We start from the raw sequence: 16386 nt of genomic DNA, 5'->3' as shown, positions 1-16386 counted from the left end.
GGTAATGGATGTCGGGGTGGCTTCCTTCCAGGTTGATTTCAGTCCAATCAGTGGTGGAGCATGTGCTTTTCATGCAAATAGCCTCAGGTTCTCTAGATAGGGCTGGATAAGGCTCCCTTCCAAAACCTTGGAGAACTGGATGGACCAGTGGCCTGACTCTGTAAAAGGCAGCTCCTTATGTTCCTACATTCTGTGCTTAACTTAAACTAAGACGCTCTGTGTGCATTTGTTTTTTTAGGTATAACTTTGCTCCACTTTCCATTTTAAAAAAGTCTCCTTGCCTGGTACCAGCTCCGGCACCATAACGCAGCCACACCAGGACTGAGAAAGCCAAAAAGTCAAAGCTTTTTCTTTCTCCCTCTTGAGGAGCAAAGTTGCTATGTGTTTTTTCAAGCTCTTTGAACAAACATTTTGTGATTGTGCTGTGAACCCCCCCCCCCCCGAGATGAAGGGCAGGATACTACTACTGCTGCTACAGCTACTATTACTAAAATGGTGAACCAGGATACTACTACTGCTGCTACAGCTACTATTACTAAAATGGTGAACCAGGAGTCTGGAGTACATAGAAAGCTGCATCTTAAAAAGAGTTCTTCTGTGCACAGAACCACGCTCTGCTTGCTGAACAAAGCCACTTAACAGAAGAGTGGTTAAATAAAAATCTAAGAGGTAATTAGTGTTTTCTAATTAGTCAGAAATTGGCCTGGGTCAGTTTTCCAGAGACCTTGGATGCTGCGGTTTCCCTAGAATGAAATGAAGCCTCACGTGTACCCATAGCCACCCCCCAACACAAGAGATCTCTGGCGCAGTTGCAGAATAGCCCACTCTGTATTGCCTGCCAGCACCTGGCCTTTCCCTTTGCTCTCTCAGTCAGGACTCAGGGATGGAACTGTGCTTTCCAAGGAGTGGCAATGCTTCTGGGAAATCCTGCTGCATGGGATTACACCACAAAATAACAATATAGGGGGAGTGGATAATGTACAGCAGGGATCAGGAACCATTTTGGCCTTGTGGGCCAGAGTTTTGCCTCTCCCCACCCCACAGGCTAGCTTTGACAGGTGGTGGGACCACCCACCCACCATAGTGATATCAGCTGATGGACAGGTGAGTGAACAAGGGGGGACATGGTGTGCCAGCAGGCTTGAACTCATCAGCTGATGTGCAGGGAGTTCAATCCTGCTTTTCAGTCATAGGACCCAATGACATCCCTGCCTGCTCTGTATGTGTTGTCACATATAATAGGTGTGATTGGGGGGGGGGGGAAATGACATTGTGAACTAAATGGGGAGACATTTGGTCTGTGGGCCGAAGGTTCCCCCCACCTCCAACAAGGTGACTTAATTTTTCAAACCACACTTTCATACCATAGTTTGGTAAGCATTTGTTTGAACAGCTCATAGCTGGATTGACGTCATATGCTTCCATAAACACTGGCTCCGGAAATAGACTTGTTTGTGGGGACGAGAGTGTCTACACTGGGATGCGATCTTTTCTTCTCAACAAAGTGTTGTCACAGGTCACTGCCACCTGAAGGTTTAAGCCATAGCTAACATTTCATTTCAGAAAGAGTCATTTTAATACCTTGTGTGCTGATAATAGGGAACAGATAATTAAAGCCTGCTTCAAGTTCTGCTTCTGAGAGCATGCTGGCCTTAATGCAAATTCTTCTTTCCAGTTGACTAGCCAAGACAAGACTCCAGCCGTCATCCAGAGAGCGATGCTGAAACACAATCTGGAGTCTGACCCTGCACAGGATTATGAACTGGTGCAGGTCATCTCTGAGGACAAAGGTAAGAAAAACAGCACCTTGTGGGTGCTGCCTTGTTCTGAAGGTAAAGGAGGGTCTACACTACACCCCTCCTACATGACACACCGGAATGTGTTGCCCCTGACCTAAAATGATGCACTTATCCACTCTGTACTTATCTATCCTTGATAGAACGAATGTTCTTTTATGGTGCATCTAATACTTACTCAAGGAGAGCTCCAGAGCGGATCAATCAACGTAAACGATTGTGCTGTTCCCCAAGAAACATAGCTAATTACCTACAGATTATGCAGGTGAGAAGAGGCTAAGGGTTTGCCTACATGTTCTATTCCATCAGCTCAAAAGTTGGTATAGCTTTGACTGGAGAATTGTGAAGCTCCCTTCCCTAGAAACAGTAAGAGAAGGTGGGGGGGGGGGAGAGAATCAGAGACAAACACTAAGGAAAGCAAGAGCTCTTCTCATCCAGTCTCTTGCTTCTCACTGCTTGTGATAATACCTCTTAAGTCACCAGCTAGTGATGTCTAGGGGTTGAGAGCAAGAGCAATGATTTCACAGGTAGGCAGGCCCCCTTTTCACAATGGGCAAGTTCTGCAAGACAAAATGAATGGGGTGCCATTGGCAGGGACAGAGGGCACAGCTTGCTCATTCAAAGAAAAGGGGAGCCACCAGGGTGAGGGTGAAGCTAGATAGGTTGCAAGAGTTCTGACCACAATGGGATCTCCGGGCATCTTTTGCTCAGAGGTTCAAAGCCCGGGGAAGGAGGCAACTTGCACCAGGGCTACAATGCTGGAAGAGAGGGCCACAGGCCCTTCTGTGTGTAATTTGATCAATCAAAATATCACACTCTCACGCCTACCTGCTAAGAGGGCACAAAGGAAGTGCTCATGTAGTAAGGGGTCATAGAGGGCTGGCCCCTACACTCTAGAGGCCATTCACAGGCCACCCTGCTCCTCATTATGTTGGACATTTTCCTATTTGCTTCATAGTGCAGAGAATCCAGCAGGACTCACTCATGCTCTTTGTTAAATTTTCTTTGTTACAAACCCAGACCATGAGAAGACAGTGCTAAAGTGCTTAGAGCACAAGCAATTGCCCCAACCAGTATTGCTTTCTCTTTATTGTACAGTAAGCCTGCAACTTACACAGGGGTTATGTTCTGGGGATTGTGCCTAAAGGCAAAATTGTGTGTAGTCAACACACATTCATTCATTCATTCATTCATTCATTCATTCATTCATTCTATTTGTATCCCACTTTCCAACAAAAATGAACATGCTCAAAGCAGCTAACAATGGCAGGGAGGGTTGCCAAAGTCCTCCCTCCCCCTGGATTCCCACCCCTGTTTAATGTCTTCCCAAGTGCATAAAACTGAATACGCAAAAGTTAAAAGTACGGTAGGTAAGTTGTGGGCTTCCTGTACTAAAAAATAGGGGAGTGTTTCACCATCTGTTATTTCCTTTAATTGCAGAATTAGTCATCCCGGACGGTGCAAATGTATTTTACGCCATGAACAGCCAGGTGAACTTTGATTTCCTCCTCCGAAAGAAAAACTCCCTCGACAGGGAAGTGAAACTGAGGAGCCGCTCCAGCTTGACTCTCCCTAGGACCAACAAGAAGGGCTGCTGGAGCCACAGAAACAGCAAAATCACACTTTGAGGATGGATAAGCCAATGCAAGGCAGATGGGGTTTCAAAGCAACCGTTGCCACCATCCAGTATTGCAACAATCTTCACAAATGATTGTGTCAGTATTCAGCTTTGGGAATACAAAGCTAACACTTGTTATTAACAGGCACACCTTTATACACAATGGACCTGAGTGGAAAACCGCCTACAGGCACTCCCTGACCCCCCACCCCCTTTTTTTGCACAGCCTCCAAGAATAGATGGCCACTTTCTACCAGGAATGAAAAGTACAGTACACCTAAACTTCACAATCCTCTTCAATTACTCTCAAGCCTCTGTTATGCCAGTATTAATTGGGAATACTTTCTTTTCCTTCCTTTTTTAACAAGCGGAAGAAAGCTCTTCTACCAGTTCCATCTGTATTTACAGGAGGAGGAAGTGGAGGAGCATAATTTTGACCATTGGCCAAATGATGACACTGGCAGAAAAGCTCGTGTGGATGGACTGATGGTTTGTTTCCTACCTGCTGTTTCCTACCTGCTTAGGGAAAGGAACAGAGCTGCTGAAACCAGGAGAATATTAATATTAATATTATTATTAATATTAATATTCTCTCCTAGAATATTAACCCCCTGCCACCCCCGCCACCCTCACGCAATGCAGCTTCATATTGTGCTGGTTTTCCAACTCTGTCATCTAAGCTGGAAAAATACACCCCCTCCTTCCTACGGAACATTAAGCAAATACTATCCAGTCGAAGGCCTTGTTCTCTTGTGTGGGAGAGAGGAGGCGGGAAAGACAATATAAATGCACACTACTTTTCTTAATGCCCCTACATGGTTTTCCCATGCTTTGCTAACCTATTTATCTAAAGAATGTCAAAGTCTTATTTCTTTGGAGTGTGCAGTTTTGACTCCCTCCCAAGTGTGGAGCTGTTTACCTGTATTCAGCCATATTGGCATTGTAGCAGACCATATAACCACGTTTTTATAGTCAGTCTAAAAAATAAAACAAGAAAGCCAAATGTAACTAGTAGCCAGCATTTGAGGATACCACAGCCTCGTGGAATTTGTTAATGATTAAAGAAGCTCCCTTCTCTTAGAAGACATCCTTTAACTGAGTAATTTCCTGATGTGGCAGATCCTGAAAGGAATAAATAATGTAGCCCCTTTAGAGCACCACATTGCTATTTTATTTTGGCCACATGTTCAGTGACAACACCTTTCAGAGCACATGCTAAGCTGATGTATAAATCACAGGAAAGATTGAAATCAAAGCCATAGTGGAGATAGGTGGCTGGCAAGATAGTGAAAGAAAGAGATTGGTGGGTGCCTCATGACAGCCTTTCCGCTACTTCTTGGTTGGAGAGAAGGCTCCTTCCCCTCCTTGGTTACCATTCAGCAGCTGTGGCCTTTTACCTGCTCACCTGCCCCTGCTACCTCATTGGCTGCTTGCTGGAACAACCTTTTCCCTTACAAGAACAGACTGTGGGGTGGTTTCCCCCCCCCAAATGCCTCTTTCCAAAAGCAAACTAGAACTGCAGCTCTCCAAGCAATTGCTCGGGAGCAAGTTGCCCCAAGGCGAATAGGACTTGCCTCCTTGTAAGAATGCTTACGATACAGCCTTAGTTACACATGGAAGGAGGGATTTTGCTTCATTTGTAGCACTAATTTTAAAATATATGGCCTGGATCCAAAGACCTGATGCAAAGTGCCTGTCTCTCCTTCTCTCTTCTGCTCTGCCCTCCAATATATACCATAAATTTATTTGGAAGCTAAATATGGTTTGCCATGCAGTAGGGGATAGGAGTGTTGCTGTTTGAGAAGAACAAATCCTATGTTTCCTTGGGATCATGAGAGTGCTTTCCCAATTCTTTGGACCCTGGCCTATGTATTAAGCCGTACCACATGATCATAATCAGAGCCGTATATACAATGCACTTCAGCAGAAGCAAAGAAGAAGTACCCTGGGGGCAGAATCCAGCTTCCTAAAACATCTCACCTTTCATTTTAAGAATAAAAAAGCAAGTTTCTGTCCATTACGGCCACAAGAGATGTACTTGAAAAAGGCTATGGATAATGCCTAGTGAGATTTCAGGTGCCCAAGAGGTGACTAAATATGCTCCAGCAGACTAAACTGAACAAGTTCTGTGAAGTAAGAGCAGTCATGCACATCCACTTAATATGGCTCACAGAATGCAGGACTTGGTTTGCTCTGGCACTGAACTTTATTTTAGAATAATATACACAGCTGCTGCTAACAGCTCAATAGTCAAGCGTTTGAAAAACCATCTGGTCTTATCAGATAATGCATTTTGCACTATGCGAAACTTCTTTCTGTTTCAAGATACACTCTTTCCTGGCTTACGTAGCTTAAATCCCCTCACAGTGTTATTGCCTAGAGGAGAGAAGGGTTATTTCAAAACTGAGCCTTAAAAGTGTCCAGAGTGAAGATGGATTTTCAAAAACCAAGATGCATTCTCTTTGTTTTCTGGGGAAAGAAGCAATGCAACAAATGTGTTATATGTGTAAGTATATGCACATACTCAAGACTCTGTATATATCTGTAGAATCAGCTAGATTTTTATATTGTTAAGCTTGTGATGATAAAGTGTCTTTCTAAACAAAGGCGAGAATTATTAACAGCTGGTGCCTAAAGAGTTTCCTTTATTTTGGTGCTAATGCACACCCTTTTTGCTAAGCTATTTAAACTTGTTCACTGTTGGATTTTCATCAGCAACCTATCCTTGAAGATACTCAGAATTCACAACTATTTCACAATCCAGGTTGATTTGAATATGAAATCACCTCATAATTCAAGTGCTTTGGACTTTCTAGAATCTCAAGAGTTTTGATTTTGGCAAGTGTCAGGTCACTATTTCCAATGAACTGTCATATGCTCAATAACAGCAATCCAACATGATTCCAGCACACAATGAGTATTAGAACCACAGGAACAAAGGAAGCTGCCTTATACACAGAAGTGCATTTAACTCAGCAGACTAACAGCAGCTCTCCAGGGTTTTAGGCGGCGGGGGGGGGGGGGGGTTGGGTCCTCTCAGCCCTACCTAGAGATGCCCAGGAGTTTCTGCATGCAAAATGGATGCACTACCACTGAGCCAATCAATAAAGGTAAAGGTAAAGGGACCCCTGACCATTAGGTCCAGTCGTGACCGACTCTGGGGTTGCGCGCTCATCTCGCATTATTGGCCGAGGGAGCCGGCGTATAGCTTCCAGGTCATGTGGCCAGCATGACAAAGCCGCTTCTGGCAAACCAGAGCGGCACATGGAAACGCCGTTTACCTTCCCGCTGTAGCGGTTCCTATTTATCTACTTGCATTTTGACGTGCTTTCGAACTGCTAGGTTGGCAGGAGCTGGGACCAAGCAACGGGAGCTCACCTCATCACAGGGATACGAATCACCAACCTTCTGATCAGCAAGCCCTAGCCTCAGTGGTTTAACCCACAGCGCCACCTGGGTCTATCACATGCTGAAATGAAGTATCATTGGATAGCAGACCAACAGCAAATATTCAGAAATAGTTGGTGTATATCAGACATTACATTCATAAGGGTTGTTTTTGAGAGTGAATTAGTTCCAGCTTACTGAAACTGTAATGTTATTAACAATAATGTTAATGAAATCAGGACATTCAAAATGAATTGCCTGAGCCACAATCCAGCTCAGACATTGCAACTTAACGTACATGTTACATGGAGAAGTTCTTTCTCCCTAATATGTAAAAGTACTCGGCACATCTAAGTTTGTTGACTTGCTCATGAGGCTGTACAGTTGGTGTGAACAAATTGGTGGCTTGCAAGTGACCACATATTATTAGGCAGTCTGAGTAAACTGCAATTCATTTGTGTAATCAATCAAGCTGTCCTTTTTGCTAGAGTAATTTATCACATGCACAGCAGTTCATATTCACTGACACTCTCTAAGCTCTTAGTTTTCCTTCTGATTCCCACCCCTTTATACATTCCTAAGCTTTGCTTGCTTTTTGATGAGTCCTGTCCCTCCAATGGACAGAGCTTCCTTCATCTCATAATCATTTCCATGATTTCACAAGATTCCTTTTTATTTTCTTCAGTTAAGAAGGAAACATGCTGTTTTCAATCAGGGAAACACTCTGAATACTACCAAATGAAAGCCGCCCACTATTATGTCTGTGTTTTCATACTCTGAAAACACTTTACTCTGCCCCCAAGAAGCTGGCCATGAAAAACCCTGCATCACTTCCTAGCAAATCACTTGAGTGAAAACACATTGTGCTAAGATTTTAGAAACAGCCGTTGTTAAGGAAACAAAACTTTGCTTTCTTTGAAGAACTCTCCTAGGGATGAGAGTATAACACAGAATGCCTGCCCAAGCCCTAAGAGACTCTGGACTGTCATGATCCTATTCGCTCCCATTTTATTTGTACCCTTCCAAAATCCTGTGCTGCATTTAAACAATCCTGGACCATTCCAGAAAAAAGCTATTTTACCACCACTCCCATCCATCAATGTTATGGAGAACTGTAATGCGATTTGGGGAAGGAGGAGGAAAACCACAAAAAAATCAAGTGAAACTACCTTGCTTTTTCAAGAACAAGGCTTCCTAAATATGGACCAGCAAACACAAAACTAGCCTTCCTTCTTTTCTGCAGTTTTAAGTCTTCCCAGGTATATTCTGAACTTCTCTTTGTCCTACTTTGGACACTCTGGTGTAGCAGGAATGCCAACTTGCTATAGCTTTCTTCACTTTGTGACTTCATTTTTAGGAAACACTGCAGAGCATCATAACTAGAGCCAGGGGAGGCTACAACATAGCAGCTGGAGATCATGAAACTTAAATTGCATGCATTAAGGCAGCCCTGCTCTCATTCTGTAGGGGCACAGTTTACATCATTTCTCTGCTGTATGGTGAGGAAGGAGAGCCCCATTCTCATCACACAACACAATGCATACAACTTGCCCATGCAGAAAGGGAACAATCTCCTCCATGAGCAGTTCACTGGGTTTTTGTGGGGGGTGTTTTTGATCACTGCCACTAAGAAGACAGGGGTAGGGCTGAGAAGAGAGTGGGTGACTGTGTGCTGGTTGGAAAAGCTTCATGGGCTAGGTCTGGCCAATAGTTTGTCAATTCCATCCCTGCTGTAAGCAATTTAGGGCCAATTGGTAAATTACTTCCGTAGTGTGGTTGTACTTTTCAACAATCAGTTCTCGTTTCTCCAAAGCGTCTGTACCCAGAGTACTAAATGGGTCAGACTAGGTTGTTAAGTACAGTGGTACCTCGACTTATGAATGTTTCTACTTACGAATGGAGCTCCGTCCGCCATCTTGGATGCGGTTTAGATAGGATTTTTTCTACTTATGAATTTTTAGATACGGTTGCTTCTACTTACGAATTTTTTCTCCCATTGCGTTCCTATGGGATTCGACTTACAATTTTTTTCGACTTACGAATGTGCGTTCGGAACACATTAGAGGTACCACTGTAATTCAGTTCCAAACCAACAGGAAGTGCATGCATCCATGGTGAGAATCGTGAGATGAGATTGCACAGGAACAGCAGATTCACTGCTGAGGTAATGAAAGGATCAAAGCCCCTGGGGCTCCGATATCAATTAGCACCCCCTTCCTTTCACCACAGAGAAAGGTATGGCAGGGGCACACCAGACTTACCTGTATCATTGCAGTATAATCTTTTCTCCCAGGAAGAACTCTAAGTCAAGTGGCCAACTGCAGCAGCCCTGCCACACCAAGACACACGTATCAAAGCAACCTTGCTGAATCTTAAGCACATCTTAGGCTCAGTGCCTGGATGGGACATCGTCAGAGATATCCAGGTATACAGGCTTGGAGTTCTGAGTGAGAAATATCCAGCTGGCTTCTGCAACAAGATTCTGGCCCCCTCCAAGCCATTTCAAGACCAAAGGAGCTTTACCAGGTGCCATTAATCTTTCAAAGCAGAGATGACAAACTCCAGCTGGACTTGGGAGTGGCCAATCGGATCGCATCACACCATACTGCCAGTATTTAAAGTCACAAATAAAAGACCATGACAACAGACGAGTTGACTTGCTATATATTATCAGACCAGCTGATAAGCAGCAACATTATCCCCTTTAGGAAAGAGTGTAATAGGATACTACAGTTATTCCATTTAAGAACAACAATTCCTGTGTACAGCATCTACAGCAGGTTAAGCAGATAGAGTTTCTTCCCTTAGTTTTTTATTTAAAAAGTTTTGTTTCAGTAATGATTTTCCCTTCAAACTCTGAAGTCTACATTACAAGATTAAATGACCGCTTGACTTCGGGTGCATTTATAAAGATGTGGTGTTAGTGTGTTGAAACACTGTCCAGCAGGGAGGGTATCACAGCTCATCCCAAAATGGAGAAGCGTGATTTTCATGATGGGGGTGACAAAGACAAGAATTCAGTACGCAAACAGTTTAAGTTATCTTAAAAAACAGAGATCAGCAAGCTTGATACAACCAGAGATTTCTCTTTGGTACAATGTTGAAAGGGAGCCCTCATGTGGGGTCTTTGAAACAAATAATGTCTGTCTATTTTAAAAATGAATTAGCAGTCAAGAGATGTTTAAGACTGCTCACGCTCAAAAAAACACAAGACATTTTGTTATAGTCATCTCAATTTACAGTCACCATTCGCCCTTCTATCTATATAAAATGGGAGAAGCAGGGTTCTGTTCTGATGACCAACCGCTTGACAATTATTCCAGACGATATTTCAGTTTTTAAAAAGGTATCTGTGCCCAAGGCCGGGGGTTGCAATGTTTGGGAGGCCAGAGACAACTGCTGTAATTTGTGAAGGGCAGCCACCCGGCAAAAACCTCGCTAGGCGCTGCAGGGGCTTGCTCAGCCAACGCACGCTCTCCCTGCTGCGCTCTCCCTGGACGGAGGCAAGGGGCAGGCTATTGAGGGGCATCACACCACCCACAAGCGTGATGCCACCTTGCATACGTTTTGGGGCAGGGCGCATGTTTTGGGGGCGCGGTGGGCAGCCGTGATGGCGCCCCTGGGATCGCGCCGCTCGGGGCGACCCACCCGCACCACCCCTATCTTCCTACGCCCCTGACTACAAATAATTCTGCAGGTTGGAAGTTGCTGTAGAAATTCTTCATAACTCCCACCACCAGTCTTTGTATCTATAAATAAATACAAGTTATTTGCACCTTTGGGGACTCACAATAGACAAAATAAAGATCCACTTGGAATTCAGATAGATAAAGACACGGGATAATTTTTGGCAGTAACTCTTTGACAGTCTCCCCCTCCCTACACTATTTCTCTCAGAGAACATGGTTGACAAAGCCCAGCAGCAATCCAATAATTAACATGGAAGGGCCTGTAAACCTCTCCCAGTCCTCTGTATATATTAATCTTTATAAATACAGTAATTCTACACAAAGTGTAGAAAGACATTGTTTATGAAAGCTTTGTCCTTTCAGAGTGTAAACTTGCTGCCCTCTAGAGTCCTCCAGAAGCTCAACTGAGGGTCCCATGGTACAAACCCCTACATGGAAAAAATGGCCTACTGTCAATACAGTATTTCTCAGAAGACTCAGTCAGGCTCAGCCACTCCTCCTATAAAACAAGAGACTCTTGTTCAGTTAAAACCAGTCAGCTCAAAATGACGGCATCTGCCAGTTTAGACAGAATGTTAATATCTCTGAAAGGTTCTAGGTCAAAAGATGGCGCATGAGGCAAGTCCAGCTGTTGCCAATGTTGTCAGGGGTTCCTTGGCCAAGTGAACAGTCATAGCTCATCCCTTGCTGATGCTGCCTCCAGAGAGGGCTGAGGTGGAAGAGCATCTTTGTTCTGGGCATCTGTGCGGATCTGGCCCTGCTGCCGGGATTTCCGAGAGAGTGTTCTGTCCCAGTCAGTGGCTACGGTCTCATTGTCCCAGATTGTGGATGTCTCTGTGTCGCTAAGGTATCCTGGCTGCCCAGTGTAGTGTGTTGGATAGACCAGCAGAGGCTCAGCAGAGAAGGCTTTCAAGTCTCTAGGTTCATAGTATTCCATGTACTTGGCACTAAAGCGGAGAAAACAACAACATCAGCATGGCCACAGATACAAAAGGGAATATTTTAGCACTACACTTTAATGCCATGGGGATTTTTTTGTCTTGGATATTTCATAACAGATAGGTCAGAGCTGTTCAGTAGAAAATCACTTCTTCAGTAAATTCGGCCTCAATCTAGTAGTAGTAGCGGTAGTAGTAGTACCCACCCTTCACCCTAAGGCAGGCATCCCCAAACTTTGGCCCTCCAGATGTTTTGGACTACAATTCTCATCTTCCCTGACCACTGGTCCTGTTAGCTAGGGATCATGGGAGTTGTAGGCCAAAACATCTGGAGGGCCGCAGTTTGGGGATGCCTGCCCTAAGGTCTCAGGGCAGGCTACCACAATTAAAACACAATATTAAAAACAGTTTAAAACAACTTAACCGTCACAGAAATGAGGTTGGTCCTAAAAATATACAACTCAACTATCAGAAGCCAGAATAAAGAGGTGCATCTTCAACATTTGTCAAAAGCTGTATAATGAAAGTGCTACATGCACCTCTGTGGGGAGCCAGTCCCACAACTTTTCCACTGCCAGAAAGAGCGCCCTCTCCTGGGCCTCTGAGGGTAGTGGGAGGGCCCAAGAGGGAAGGAAATGGCCTTTCAGGTGTTTGGGGCCTGAGTTGTTTGGGGCTTTACCACTAACACTAGCACCTTAAATTGGGCCTGAAAGCGAATTGGCAACCAGTGCAACTATTTTAAAACATATGAGATATAAACGGAACCCCAGCCAGTAATCTGAGCATTGCATTTCGGATCAGTTGACGTTTCCAAATCGTCTTAAAAGGCAGCCCCACATAGATCACATTGCAATAATCCAAACTCGAAATTATCAGAATATGGAGTACAGTGGTCAAGTCTTCTCTGTCCAAAAGGGGGCGCAGCTGGCAAATCAGCCAGAGCTGGGGAAATAATAATAATAATAATAATAATAATAATAATAATAATAATAATAATAATATATTTGTACCCTGCCCATCAGACTGGGTTCCCTTAGCCACTCTGGGTGACTTCCAACAAAGATTAAAAATACATTAAAACATCATTCATTTAAAATTTCCCCAAACAGGGCTGCCTTCAGATGTCTTCTAAACATCAGATAGTTGTTTATTTCCTTGACATCTGGTGGGAGGGCGTTCCACAGCGCGGGTGCCCCTACCGAGGACACCCTCTGTCTGGTTCCCTGTAACCTCACTTCTTGCAATGAGGGAACCGCCAGAAGGCCCTCAGTGCTGGATCTCAGGGGGGGGGGCTGAATGGTGGGGTGGAGACGCTCCTTCAGGTCTACTGGGCCGAGACCATTTAGGGCTTTAAAGGTCAACACCAACACTTTGAATTGTGCTCAGAAATTTGAATTGTGCTTCCTCCCCACCGAAGCTGCCTGAGCCTCCAGTGACACTGCTGAATGCAGAAGCCTCTGAAGCTGTGAACCTGCTCCTTCCAGGTTCTGTGTCGATAACTTACCAAGATTATGACTTTTAATGTATTATATAATTTACCAAGATTATGACTTTTAATGTATTGTATGCTGCATTTCAACATAATAAAATGTTTCCAGTATTTTTAAAAAAGGATGTACAGAATTGAAAATGAAAACTGAGCAACAGGTAAAAGTAACATACAAAGAAAATGAAAAAGTAGCAGTTGTTAAAAACCCTGGAGAAAATAAAAGGTCTGCACCTGGTGCCAAAAACACACCAAAGGTGAAATGGCACCAAGTCTGCTTCTCTGGGGAAATAATACCCCCCCCCGGTCCCATCATATTTTAATTTTTGCTAAAACCATTTTCTAGGCTGCATTTCATTTTTAAAAATCCTAAAAGTGGTTAACAACCACGGATTCATACAGCCATGCTAAAACAAATCAATACAATAAAATGTCATGTGGACATTATAGCATCGTTGTTTGGGGACGCCTGGGCAAAGAGGTGCGTGTTAAATAAACCACAAGAACACACCACCACTGGAGTCCATTTATCACAGGGCACTTGCCTCATGTCATATTTTAATTTAAAAATTTTAACTGATCAATAAAAGATATCAAGAGGATCACATTACACACAGAGAGACACACAGAGAGAGACTTACTTATCTAAAGTTCTGTTGCTATCTACACTACCTATTTCTTGGTCTTGACTCAAATCAACTCCTTTGTGACCTATTCCCTTACTCTCCCTGGAAACATGCCTGCTTGATATAGGTGCCTTACCCCCTTTCTTCCCATCCATCCCCTCGTTGTGCCTTTCTCAGAAACAGTGCTTCTCTGCATCTACAAAGTCATTCCCAAAGTAGTTGTAGCGGCAGTTTTCGCAATGACTAATAAATGCAATCAGAATTTGGTTGAGGAACCCAGGTTCCAGTAGGAGGCAGGTGCTTGCTTCCCACAGTGCTATGCAGTATGGGGCAAACCTAGCTAACTAGTCCAATACAACTCAAGCAGAACAACTAAACTTACACTGGGTGCTTGTTGTACATGATTGGCAGGAATTCATCTACAGGCAACATCTTGCTGAAAGGTTCGGCTCCTATCAGCTTCCGAGCTCCTTGCAAGGAGATGGCATAGCCCAGTGTCCAGTAAGAGTAATCAGCTTCCACGAGGTTCATGACATTGGGAACAGCCTTTTCTGGACGCTCCACCTGCATCCGTTTCCGGCCAATGTATCTAGAAAGAAAAAGACAGGTGGTTCTGCCATGGAATTGACATTCTGTTCACATACATGTCACAGGTATGTAGGCCCATGAAGCTGAATCCAAGCATGTGTGGACCTCATCACTGCCTGGATGGAAAACCACTGGGAGCTCCATGGAAGCTGTTTTGAGCTTTATCAAAGAAACATGGAGATCTAAGAAATAAACAGCCAGTCACACACAGTTCTTGACAGTAAGGTCATGTTATGCTATAAATATTAGAGAGAAAACTCAAAACCCAAGTGAAATTGTCTTAAAAATGAGTTTTGCATCTCCAGACAGGGAAGGCCAGTGGGGCTATAAAGCCACAGCAAACGAGAGACCAACATTCCTATCTAGTAGAGGTTGCCTGGTGCATTTCTGTACGAGACATTGGCCAAAACCAATTAGACACTTTCCAATCAGTTTTCACTGGTACTGAGCAGTTAGGGACCGTCTACAAATAAACTGCTTTAAGTAAAAGGCTAAACTTCATGAAAAAGTGTGCCTTAATTTCCAGACTTTGGGGGAACATCTGCATGTGGTAGTCATGCTGGAATCATGTCAATGAAACCTAAAAGCCACCCTTTTTTTCCACTTTCCTAAAGCGAGAGCTGATCAATTCTTAGGCATTCTTTTCTCCTATTTTAGTGTTAGGTGCTTTTATAGCTACAACTATGGATCATTTCCAAGCTCCATGGAAGGAAGAGAAGACTTTTCACAGGCAGAATCAGAGAAGACCTTTCACAGCCAAAATCAAGTGGAACTTACATGAGCTCCCAGTCAAGCTGGGCTCTTTCAATATCATCCATTAACTTTGTGAGCTTCTTCTTGAACTGGTGCTCAAAGCGCACGTCATCTTCAATGACCAGGATTTTATCCAGCTCCTTGTCTTGCACCTTAAAGGAATAGTTTGTGGGAGGAAAGTAACTGAAATTGACTTTACTTGTGGTACCTGGAGTGAGCTGTGTTGTCTGCTGTGGGGCAGCCTGAAACTGTACCAGATGCAGAACCAATGCCAAATTCGTTTGAGCTTCATCTGTGCTACACATCCATCTACCTGTTGCAACATTATAGTTTTTATTGATTATTTTAAGGCTCTGAAAGTGACATAAAGGGCCAAAGGGGTAGAACTTTCAAAGCAGGTGACTCTGTGCCAGAAGTAAATTGCTTTTGCAAATAATTCAGCAATTTCAAAAGAAAGATTAGATGTAAACATACAATGTCAATAGTTGTCAGCTGATGATGCCAAACCCTGTCTCCGTCTGCCGCCATTTTATTACTGAAAAGCATCTGATTTTCAGTGCTCTCAAAAGACTCCCCCATACATCCCAGCATAATTACAATCAAGACAAGCAGTTAATAGACTTCACCTCCTTCCAGATATAGTAGTGGCTAAGAAAACAGCCAATCTCTCCTCTAGTCAGCACCCTTGAGGAGTAAGGATCCTGGTAGCCAGGAAGCATGTCTATGTTGAGAGCTTTCAGCTGAGTTGCATTCAATGCTCTGCAAGGTACAAGGGTTGAGTCACCTAAGCATAACTTTTCAGGATATGGAGAAAGTCAATGCATGCAGAAGAATGAAGTGGTAGAATGGGCTGCACCAGTGTAGACTCCAAGGATAACATCATTTAAATTCCCTCTTCTGCTAAAAACTCTCTGTCAATAGAAAACCAGCACCGAGTGGGAATAACTTTTCTTCCAGATAATGCTAGTCTTCTATTTGCAGGATATTTTTTTACCTGGGTGAACCTTTACAAGTAGTTACCCCACCATCTCCCGTCCAGTCATTTCTTTCTTTCTAGTCTGAGAGCTTTAACAAGATTAACCTGCTGTTAACATGGCCTTGGATTTTCTAATCAAGAGGATTGTGTGTGAGAGGAGAGCAAATCTCAGCATATGAGAAGGTATCTGTCACTTGACTTGGAGCCAACTGCAAGAAACCCTGCTATCAACATCCTCTTTAGAACAATCTTCTCTTGTGCAACTATAGAAAGCTTTGGGTATATTAAACTGGCCTGACAATTCTACTTAACAAATGCATTTCGGTTAAGAGAGGTGGATTTAAATATAACAGGTACAGGAATCTAACAGCAAAAATCTCCCATGCAAGCTCCCAGGGAAATATGGACTATGCAAGCAGCTTGATAGCGCTCCATTTCTCCAGGGGATTGTACTCGTTAAAATTTGGTTCTACAATATTCTAGTTCACAAGCTCTACAGGAGTATCAAAAGAAAAAGCCAACTTGAAAA

The 16386-nt window shown here is 43.6% G+C and overlaps 2 protein-coding genes across 6 annotated transcripts in view; one reads left to right on the top strand and one right to left on the bottom strand.

Annotated features, from left to right (window-relative positions):
* Positions 1 to 5445, top strand: part of RGL1 (ral guanine nucleotide dissociation stimulator like 1) — a 122275-nt gene extending 116830 nt beyond the window's left edge. For 3 of the 4 annotated variants that reach the window (XM_035121461.2, XM_035121463.2, XM_035121462.2), the window contains exons 17-18: positions 1676 to 1790; positions 3237 to 5445. In XM_035121461.2, the coding sequence (XP_034977352.1) occupies positions 1676 to 1790; positions 3237 to 3424 (303 nt within the window). In that variant the 3' untranslated portion in view covers positions 3425 to 5445. Of the gene's footprint in view, positions 1 to 1675; positions 1791 to 1939; positions 2062 to 3236 lie in introns of all 4 variants that reach the window. The other variant, XM_035121464.2, reaches the window with a different exon arrangement.
* A 3211-nt stretch (positions 5446 to 8656) lies between these two features.
* COLGALT2 (collagen beta(1-O)galactosyltransferase 2) overlaps positions 8657 to 16386 on the bottom strand; it is a 71604-nt gene continuing 63874 nt past the window's right edge. For both annotated transcript variants that reach the window (XM_035122594.2, XM_060276548.1), the window contains exons 9-12: positions 15508 to 15640; positions 14906 to 15033; positions 13923 to 14129; positions 8657 to 11437 (exon numbers count right to left, since the gene is read on the bottom strand). In XM_035122594.2, the coding sequence (XP_034978485.2) occupies positions 11161 to 11437; positions 13923 to 14129; positions 14906 to 15033; positions 15508 to 15640 (745 nt within the window). In that variant the 3' untranslated portion in view covers positions 8657 to 11160. The remainder of the gene's footprint in view (positions 11438 to 13922; positions 14130 to 14905; positions 15034 to 15507; positions 15641 to 16386) is intronic.

The sequence above is a fragment of the Zootoca vivipara genome, chromosome 7 (assembly GCF_963506605.1).
Source record: "Zootoca vivipara chromosome 7, rZooViv1.1, whole genome shotgun sequence".
Classification (NCBI taxonomy): Eukaryota; Metazoa; Chordata; class Lepidosauria; order Squamata; family Lacertidae; genus Zootoca; species Zootoca vivipara.
This window is presented reverse-complemented; position numbering and strand designations above follow the sequence as displayed.